This window comes from Sinocyclocheilus grahami, unplaced genomic scaffold (assembly GCF_001515645.1).
Source record: "Sinocyclocheilus grahami isolate Dianchi unplaced genomic scaffold, SAMN03320097.WGS_v1.1 scaffold1275.1, whole genome shotgun sequence".
Taxonomy (NCBI): domain Eukaryota; kingdom Metazoa; phylum Chordata; class Actinopteri; order Cypriniformes; family Cyprinidae; genus Sinocyclocheilus; species Sinocyclocheilus grahami.
In genome coordinates this window covers 182,304-192,817 of record NW_015506454.1, presented here as the reverse complement: position 1 = coordinate 192,817, position 10,514 = coordinate 182,304, and the positions used below count along the sequence as shown (strand labels likewise).

The following is a 10,514-nucleotide window of genomic DNA, read 5'->3' as shown; positions in this document are numbered from 1 at the left end:
TTTTCTGCAAGCTTTTTTCAAGATAAATGTAGATGTCTTTCCAAAAAAGGACACTTAGAAACTCCAAAAGGACACCAAATAACCAAATGATATAAGGAGCCCATATAAGCACATGTGAAAGAAAAAAAAAATCAGAATTTTATAGTATGTGTACAGTGCAACAGCAAAGAGCTTTTTTAAATTTTCGAGAAGCCAAGTTGCGATACCGAACCAGGACCACATGGAGATGCCAAAAAAAACCTAAACCAATCGTCTGCTGACTGCATATATCTACTACAGTACACGGCTCCATTCAGAATTACTAAACACAGCAACATACACATGACAAATCAAAACATTATCGTGAATGTACGGAAATGTCTGTGCCTATGCATAAATACAATGTGCGATCAGTGCATTAATACACGCATTATTATAACGGACTCACGCGTGCTTACTGTACGACTCCTGTATGCCACCGCAATCGTCTTTACCTTGATTGCAGTCTTCATCCATCAAAACTTGACTAGCAAGACTGGTTCTCCAGTCGCATCTCATCTGGCCATACAGCGGTGGGATGTGTTGACAATCCGTTCAGTCTGTACTTCACACAGCGCGTGTGACGCGTGAGGGCTCGTGCCCTTCAGAGACAATCACAGAATTATGACCGAGCTCGTGTTTAAAAGCGAAACACTAGAAGGAATAATTCACTTAAAACGCGACGCGAGTCTCTGTTCTCTCTGCAATCTCTGATGTAATCAGCCTGGTTTCCTTTATATTAGCGCTGTTTTGGACGGATCGTTTGAATGCATTCGCTTACGGGAAAGTTTTCAGTCCAATGATCCCAGAGTTTAGTGGCTTTAAATGATCTAATCGCAAGCAGAGAAGCAAAATTGGGTTAAAGGGTTAGAATAGAAATTGTGCTTTAGTAATTTTGCATTAATTGCGTAAAATTATTTTAACGCGTTAAGGATTGTAAAATTAATTGCATGCGTTAACGATGACAGCCCTAATAAATATATAGATATATAGAGAAAGAGAAAGAGAGTTAGATTTTATGTGGCCATTTTAACCCTTTTTTTTTTCCCTGTGCATGCAGGTTTTCTTCCAGCAGGCCAAACTTTAAAACTGGAACTGTCAAGCGGAGCGTTTTGGGAGCTCAGCAGTCAACGCCACTTACAGACCACCATAACGACAGAACTTAGCGTAGAAGCTACTTTTGCACTTAAAGAAGCATAACACACCCTTCCTGTCTGCGGGGACACGGACCCCCAACAGGAGTCACGTGGGGATTGGCGGTCACGTGACGTGACCACACCCCCACACCGACCTTGGCCCAATCAGAGTTGTGCTCTCCATGGAGGTTTAGCCGCCTGGGCTGGAGGCGACGTCTGCGATTGGACGAGACGCCATACTGTAGGTGGGGTTTGTGAGGGTGGGCGGGGCTTCAGTCCTGGACACAATTTCAAGGGAAAATGCATTTCCACTTGAAATACAACAGTTTTGGTTATTGTTTGGAAGTATGACTTAAGTGTTACAGAAAATTCTGGAATGAATTTAATGAAATGTTTTTGGGGTTTTTTGTGCGGAAGCTTAAGAAGGGCCGGATTAAGAAGATTTAATTGCTACTTTTTCTTTTTTTTTAACATGCATAGGTTTTAGTTTGACGTGATGGGGTTAATAAATGGAAGTGCTCTTGATGTTGGGCTTTTTGGATCTAAAATGTCTTTTTTTTTTTTTTAAATCAGCAATCCCTTCAAGTTTTCCATATAATACGGCATTCCCATCAAAGCTGTTCTGTAACTCATATAGTTTCCGAACACTAAACATTTGTCCGCTCCATCACAGTCTCAGATTCGCTGTCGTTTAATGCCTTTAAAGCCCACTTGAAATATGCAATGTTACGAACTGTGAAAATACTACGAGGTGGTTTGATCCTTGGATCTGCAGTGGGAATGTTTTGGTTAAGTTACGCTGCTAGCAATTCTTGTTTGGAAATGTACTTTGTGTAAAAAAAAAAATAGAAAATCTCTGATTTGTAGAAATGACCTGTTACGGCTGACAAAATGACAATCTGTGTTGGATTTTTAGAGACGCTGCACGTGTCTTAACCCTTTCAGCTCTGGATTCCACGTCAGACAGAAACGCTCGGCAAAGGTTTGGACCTAAACGTTTCTTGGGTCTCAACATCACGTTGGCTTTAATGGTTAATCATGATAGGGAAAAAAAAAAGTTTGTAACTTTGAATATGAGATTGACTGTTAAAGATTGTTTCTTTGTCATTACCCATAAGCCTTTGCTTCAGACTTCCTGTGATTTGCCTAACAGACCTGTTACTCAAATGCTCCAGTCCTGCTCGTCAGACCCACTGTGTTAATGCCAAAAAAAAGAGGAGAGGGACACGAAAGGTAGACTGTGCAAACTTGTTTTATTTTTGATATGCTGGGAAAGGCCCTCTCACACTCTCTTTTGTCATGACCAATAAAGTATTTACTAATCTCCGCCAGATTTCCAGCTGGAGGTTTATTGAAGCGGCTGCATTCACGTAATCATTCAAACAGATTCAGGAGAACGAGGTGCTGATGCAACGGTTTTATTCCACATTAGTAGCTCTGTGTAAACATGTTCACCCTTAAACCCGAAATGAAACAAATAATGCTGGAGCCACTTCACCTTCACAAGTGCTAAATATTTGAGCTGCAGAGTCTTGCGTGCAGCATCGTGATGTTTCAGCCTTTAATCACAGCGATGGGTCTGAGCTTGATGGCCTTCTTACTGATGCCGGCGTCGTGGCACGTGTTCACTACATCCGTGACGTTCTTGTAGGATTCAGGAGCCTGATGTGCAAGATACAATGCACGTTTAAAAAAGTAACTAACATATAACAGCATAACATTTTTTCAGTGCATTTTATTGTGATTTATATTTAAAGATATAAAAATTGTTTCAGCTTTTTTGGAAACTTAATTGGAATTGTTTAAAATTTAATTTGCAAACAGATGGTGAATAATTTGACCATTTACATCACGAAGCAACAAAGAAAGCATAATTATTAAATGCATTTTATTGGAGGATGATTATTTAAAAACAATGTAAAAATAAATATCCAAGTAAAAAATAAAAATAGTTTGCTTTTTTGTATAATTAAAATTAAATCACAAAGCAGCTTAAATAAGTATTCAATGCATTTTATTGTTGGATTATTCATAAAAATAGTTTGCTTTTTTTTGATGCTTAAATTTGTTTAAATGAAAATAAACATTTTGCAGATGAGTGAAACTTCTGGTTTAACAGCTATTCTAATTGACATGATTAAAAATCATAATACAATATAAATCTAAGCTTAATTCTAAGTGATAGTTAAAAAAAAAGATGAATTTGTGACCATTTAGTGTTTAATATAATTAAAGTTTTTTTTTATTGCAGCATGGTTATTTGAAAAACAAATTTTCTATTTTTGGATGCAAAAAAAAAAATTGGAATTGGTTCTTTAAAAAGGGGGTAAAAAAAAAAAGTTTCCAAAGAACTGGAGCTTCTGGTTGTGACTGAATGAAGAGATCTCACCTCCTCCATCACCAGCTTGGGTGACGCCACTCTGATGGCGATGCCCATGTCTGCCAGTTTATCCAGAACGTCCTGGAAGTCCAAGTTGCGTCTGGATTTGGCTCTGGATAGAGCTCGACCCTGCAGCGTTCACAAACACACGTCAGACAGGTGAGCACGACCACAATCACTGCAGCAGATCTGATCACATGACTCACCGCACCGTGACACGTGGTGCCAAACGTCTCCGTCATGCCCTGCTCTGTGCCCGTCAGCACGTAACTGCAGGTGCCCATGGTTCCTCCGATCAGAACCGGCTGGCCTGTCAGCTGCAAGAGAAAACATTGAAATGTTTCAGTTCACAGTCATGTGACGACAACCACAAGAAAACATTGAAATGTTTCAGTTCATAGTCATGTGACGTCAACCACAAAGGAAAGTAGTTTTCAAACTCTGAGTAACATGCATTAAAGGGGTCATATGATGCTGCTAAAAAGAACATTGTTGTGTATTTGGTGTAATGCAATGCATTTATGCGGTTTAAGGTTCAAAAAACACTTTCACATATTGTTTCTCCTCTATGCCCCGCCTTTCACAAAGCTCATCGCTCTGAAAAGCGAGGCGTGCTCTGATTGGCCAGCTATCCAGTGAGTTGTGATTGGCCGAACAGCTTGTAACACTCCAAAGAGAAAGGAAAACTTGAAATCGCATCATATGACCCCTTTAATAAATCGATCCAGGAGGAAGAATGGAGTTAGTCACCTGATAGTCAACAGGTATGAGTGGATGGTGAGGCGGGAACGCTCGCGTCGAGCCCTTTCTGTGCAGGAGAAGTGTCTTCTGTTTGCCATCCAGCATGTGCTCTTCCACCTTGGCGATGTTGTGCGAGACGTCGTAGATGACATGCATGTCCAGATCGTCTGGTGTGGTGTTGAAGACTTTGGAGAAGGCCTGCAGTGAAGGTCAGTATGAATGAACACGTTCAGCAGCAGAACTCACATGGGACGTTGTTTGTGTAGAGTGTAAAGTATGCACATGTTCTGTATGCTTAAAACATCTAGGGCTGCTCGATTATAATTATATGCACTGGGGTTTTTCCCCCCATGCATAATGGGAACAGTTGGGTGTGTGAGCCAGTGTTAATTTCGTTGACGACATTTTTTTTCACCGACGATAAACAAACTCGTTTTGAAGGATAAAAACTATGACGTAAATCTATTGACATTTTCGTCAACGAATAAAAACGAGACAAAAATGTTAGGGACGGACGATTTGGGAAGAGATTCATTCAGAAGGAATCTGCTGCGTGGTTCGGAGGTTAGATGCGTACATATGAACCGGCGGGACATAAGCTAACATACACTTGCTGCACGTCGCATAAAACGTTCAGAAATGTCAATATGTGGGAGTAAGAGAAGAACAGACACATGGATAAATCTGACGACGCAAGAGAACTCAATTCGGTCTGGTTTTCTGAGCGCAGACACTGAAGCATAACGTTACACACACAGAAAGCGCCTCTCACAGCGCGCGAGTAACGTTACTCTCTCGCGTCGCATGAACGGAGAATTACACACAAAATAATGTCGAATTGTCTGTTTTGACGAGTATTCACGTAAACACAGTTGATTAGGTCTTAAGTGAAGGTAAACAGCAGGAAGAGCGTGTATCAGTACATTGCAGCAGTGCATTCGGTTTTAAAGGGACAGCAGCCTAATTTAGTTGCTCTCGAGTCATTGATGTTAATCAAGCAACAACAGAAAGACCGAAAACCACGCACTGCTCTTGCCTGAAAAACTTTAGTAGCCCTAAAGATTAATTAGCCGATATAACCATTGATATTTCATTAAAAAGAAGACCATGTTCTTGTTCTTTATGAGAAGTGGTTTTATTTAATTTAATTTTAACATGAAGGCATGTTGTGTGTCACCGCAGTTAAATTATGATAAAACCTTAATATCAAACCTATATAATGAGTTTGGAAATTTTAGAGAAATGCTTAATAAATGCACTGCAACTAAACCCATTAGATTTTAGCCGACTAAATTTACTGTAGATTTAGTCGACTAAAATCTTATTGACTAAAACTAGAAACAACTCAAATGAATAAAACTAAATGGCATTTTAGTCAAAAGACTATGACTAAAACTACATCAATTTGCTGTCAAAATTATCTCTGGTGTGAGCTCACCTGTCGAGTGAGGAAGGTCATGGAGGAGCGGTTGACCCAGGCGTAGTTGCCAGCGGCCGCCATGCCCTTCAGATAGTCCTGACCCTCAGGAGACATGATGCGAGCGCAGGCCAGCTGACGGTCGTTCACCGTGATGTTATCCCGCTTCATCGCCTTCTCCATCGCAACCAAAGCATCTAAACGCCAGAGTGAGAAATATTAAGCAGGTAGGCCTGTCGCAATAATCAATATATCTACTTATCACGCAATGTATGTACATGACCTCAATACATTTTGGTGACGCAATATATCGCCCGTTATATTTACTTAAATTAATGTCACCATGTTTTGTGCACTCCACTTGCGTCTGTGTCTTTTGCAGCTTCTCGTACATAACGTGGTGTAGTCATGAGGTGCTCATTCAAATTTTTTAAATGCTTCTACCAAGCAACAACAGAAAGACCGAAAACCACGCACTGCTCTTGCCTGAAAAACTTTAGTAGCCCTAAAGATTAATTAGCCGATATAACCATTGATATTTCATTAAAAAGAAGACCATGTTCTTGTTCTTTATGAGAAGTGGTTTTATTTAATTTAATTTTAACATGAAGGCATGTTGTGTGTCACCGCAGTTAAATCATGATAAAACCTTAATATCAAACCTATATAATGAGTTTGGAAATTTTAGAGAAATGCTTAATAAATGCACTGCAACTAAACCCATTAGATTTTAGCCGACTAAATTTACTGTAGATTTAGTCGACTAAAATCTTATTGACTAAAACTAGAAACAACTCAAATGAATAAAACTAAATGGCATTTTAGTCAAAAGACTATGACTAAAACTACATCAATTTGCTGTCAAAATTATCTCTGGTGTGAGCTCACCTGTCGAGTGAGGAAGGTCATGGAGGAGCGGTTGACCCAGGCGTAGTTGCCAGCGGCCGCCATGCCCTTCAGATAGTCCTGACCCTCAGGAGACATGATGCGAGCGCAGGCCAGCTGACGGTCGTTCACCGTGATGTTATCCCGCTTCATCGCCTTCTCCATCGCAACCAAAGCATCTAAACGCCAGAGTGAGAAATATTAAGCAGGTAGGCCTGTCGCAATAATCAATATATCTACTTATCACGCAATGTATGTACATGACCTCAATACATTTTGGTGACGCAATATATCGCCCGTTATATTTACTTAAATTAATGTCACCATGTTTTGTGCACTCCACTTGCGTCTGTGTCTTTTGCAGCTTCTCGTACATAACGTGGTGTAGTCATGAGGTGCTCATTCAAATTTTTTAAATGCTTATACCAAAAAAAAAAAACAGTTTAATCTGCAGATATGGTGTTGTTTAGGGATCTGACGGATATCTGACTGCTGAGTAGTGCTTGTGTTTTCCAGCAATAGTGTGCACCCTTCATTTACACAGAAAATAAGGTCAGGAAAAAAGTTCTTAATGCATTTTTCTTTTTTTCTACTTGTTAATTTGCACTTTTTGTTAGAAAATGTTTATTTACTATTTGAATAAAAAATAAAAATTTAGCTGGGCCAGTGTGTGCCGCGACTGGTTAGCGACTGGGCCAGCGTGTGCCGCGACTGGTTAGCGACTGGGCCAGCGTGTGCCGCGACTGGTTAGCGACTGGGCCAGGCGGCGATTGGGCCTGCGTGTGCCGCGACTGGGCCAGCGTGTGCCGCGACTGGGCCAGCGTGTGCCGCGACTGGGCCAGCGTGTGCCGCGACTGGGCCAGCGTGTGCCGCGACTGGGCCAGCGTGTGCCGCGACTGGTTAGCTACTGGGCCTACTCAAACAGCAACATTACAGACTAGCTAAAGTTGAAAGTGAAAAAAAGCATAATAGCACCCCTTTGATTTTCTGTAAAGCTGCTTTGCAACGATTTGTATCATGAAAAGCGCTATACAAATAAACTTGAATTGCATTGAAAATAAAAACAAACACTGAAAAACATTTTTAAAAATGGAACTTTAAAGTTAAAATGAAAACGGAACACAAAGATGAAAACTATAATAGTATCTCCGTCCTAAAACAACACTAGCATGACGCTGCGCTCACCTGTCGCCACCTGGTGGCCGAGGCCTCGGCTGCCGCTGTGGATCATCACACAGATCTGCCCCTTGTGGTCGATGCCCATCTTCTTCGCAGCGTAATCGTTGTAGATCTCATCCACCACCTGAATCTCAGCGTAGTGGTTTCCTGCACCCAGCGTCCCCAACTACACAACAGCAGGAGAACATGACATGAGATCGGAGAGAGTTTGCTGGGCTTTGCGTGGTGTGGTGTTGTAAGTGCGTGCACCTGTGGCAGTCCTCTCTTCTTGGCTTTGGACGAGACTTTGTTGGGATCGGCCTGCAGCATCCGGCCGTATTCCTCACAGTGCTCTTTATCCTCGGCCCAGGCGTATCCTTCCCTCAGAGACCAGTCCACACCCATCTCCAGAGCTTCCTCCAGATCTCTGCGCACACACGCACGAAAACAAAACTAAAGTGATAAAAGCACAAGGCAATATAAGAACAAAAGCCAATTCATGATATGAATAAACCTATAATAGTAAATAATTAATACCCTCTCACACTCAGGACATTTATTACACCGTTTAACAATTGTTATATATATATATGCACACACACTATTAGGTTAAATGCTTGCTTTCTTTTAAGTTCAGTTTCAGTTATTTATTTCCAGTGAATTTTAGCGCTGCAACTTAATTAGTTATTTATACGGTTATAGTTTTATTAATTTGAATTAGATTTCATCGTTGTATTTTCAGTTTTCATTTGAAATCAATTTAATTAATTTTGTTATGTGCCATTGTTTTTTTATTACCGTTTAGGTTAAATGTTTTAATTTCTGTTCTAGTTCCGTTTTAATTTTTATTTATTTCCAGTTCAAAATTTTAGCGCTTTAACTTCTTGAACTCATTTCAGTTAATTGCCAAGGCAACAAGTAGTTTTTATTTACTATTATAGTGTATTAATATTTTGAATTCGCTTTTATTCTCGTATTTTCCGTTTATTTTAATTAGTTTAACATTAATTTGATGTGCTTTTGTCACTCTTATTAAATTTATTTTAAATTTTTATAAAAACATTACGGTTTAGATTTCATTTCAGTTTTATTTATTTCCAGTTAGTAACTTATTTTAGTTGCCAAAGCAACATTTCTAATTTACATTTAGTTTTTATTTTTCTACTGCCAGCCAAGTTTTATTAAAAGCAAATATTTACTCCTTTAAGATGTTTTAATGATTCGTTGCATCGTTCACAAAATAATTTCACGTATTAAAATTCCACTGGTACCTCCATCATGTTGTTATATTAGTGCATGTAACGATTAAGTATTACTTCATCTCATTTCTTGCAATAAACAATTAATCGCTGATGCCAAGCATGTTCAGAGCATGAACATAAACTGACTGGAAAAATAAAGAAGTTGTATTAATTGGACTTAGCTTTTCAGTTTTCATTTGAATCAAGTTCTAATTGAAAATGTTGGGATGGCTGTGCAGTGTTATTGTTGTTTTGGGGTTTACTTTGCTCCCATGGGAATGACGCCCTTGGATCCGACTCCGACGGGAATGTGGTCAAACATGGACTGCGCCAGCTGCTCTTTCACCGGCTGCACGTCGCCCTCGTCCAGGTTAGTCCTCAGCAGACGGACGCCACAGTTAATGTCAAACCCCACGCCACCTGCAGACGACACATCGTTAATAGGGTTGGGTATCGTTTGAATTGGATCGATTCCGATTCTTTTCTACTCCCAGTTTCGATTCTAATGCGATTAAATAATGATATCAAACATTTATCCTGTGTCTCTTTTTTACAAACCAATTTTTGGAGCTGAATACAGGAATTAAAGTTTCGTTGCTACGACGGATTTCCGTCAGTTCATAAAGAGAGTCACTTGCTTCATTCCTGAATGATTCAGTCGTTCGAACGAATCAATTGAATGAATGAATCAGTGATAAAATCAGTGACTTGCCGCCACCTGCTGGCGGACTTAGTTTCATTTTTAGCATATAATTCCAGTTATTTAAATTATATTTCTGTATTCAAAATTTTATATTTAAAACATGAATTTAATTGCACTCGTGCCACCTCCGAGCCTCATTAAACGTCTGAAAATGTACCTACAAGCCGCTTTTGTGTTCTTCTGCAGCACCTCTGTAGTAGAAATTAATTTATTAATGCTAATTTCATATGATTGGTAACTTATGTCTTATTCTACATATTGTTTTAAATAGAAATTTTAAAAAGATGAAATAGATTTGAAATTACAAAGATACTCCTGTAAGTCACTTTAAGAAGTCTCGTATTAGGAAGGCTAATTTTTGATTATTGAAATTTTTTTAATTAGGAGGACAAGCGCTCCTAATTACAAGAAGAAAAAACTATGGTACGGCTGAGGAATGACGTTTAGTCGAAGAGACATTTTCAGTCAAAAGATTTTTTTTTTGCTTTAACCCGTGCAATATAACAAGTAGAATAAGACAAATAAGTTACCAATCATATGAAATTAGCATTAATAAATTAATTTCTACTACAGAGGTGGTGCAGAAGAACACAAGTGGCTTGTAGGTACATTTTCAGACGTTTAATGAGGCTCGGAGGTGGCACGAGTGCAATTAAATTAATGAATATGATTTAAATAACTGGAATTATGCACAAAAATGAAACTAAGTCTGCCAGCAGGTGGCGGCAAGTCACTGATTTTATCACTGATTCATTCATTCAATTGATTCGTTCGAACGACTGAATCATTCAGGAATGAAGCAAGTGACTCTCTTTATGAACTGACGGAAATCCGT

The 10,514-nt window shown here is 39.3% G+C and overlaps 1 protein-coding gene across 1 annotated transcript in view; it reads right to left on the bottom strand.

Moving 5' to 3' along the window:
- Positions 1 to 1,678: 1,678 nt before the first annotated feature.
- Positions 1,679 to 10,514, bottom strand: part of rtcb (RNA 2',3'-cyclic phosphate and 5'-OH ligase) — a 12,579-nt gene continuing 3,743 nt past the window's right edge. Inside the window, exons 5-12 of the mRNA XM_016254705.1 lie at positions 9,240 to 9,396; positions 8,006 to 8,162; positions 7,763 to 7,922; positions 6,581 to 6,756; positions 4,285 to 4,473; positions 3,741 to 3,851; positions 3,544 to 3,663; positions 1,679 to 2,816 (exon numbers count right to left, since the gene is read on the bottom strand). Of these exons, the coding sequence (XP_016110191.1) occupies positions 2,709 to 2,816; positions 3,544 to 3,663; positions 3,741 to 3,851; positions 4,285 to 4,473; positions 6,581 to 6,756; positions 7,763 to 7,922; positions 8,006 to 8,162; positions 9,240 to 9,396 (1,178 nt within the window). The 3' untranslated portion in view covers positions 1,679 to 2,708. The remainder of the gene's footprint in view (positions 2,817 to 3,543; positions 3,664 to 3,740; positions 3,852 to 4,284; positions 4,474 to 6,580; positions 6,757 to 7,762; positions 7,923 to 8,005; positions 8,163 to 9,239; positions 9,397 to 10,514) is intronic.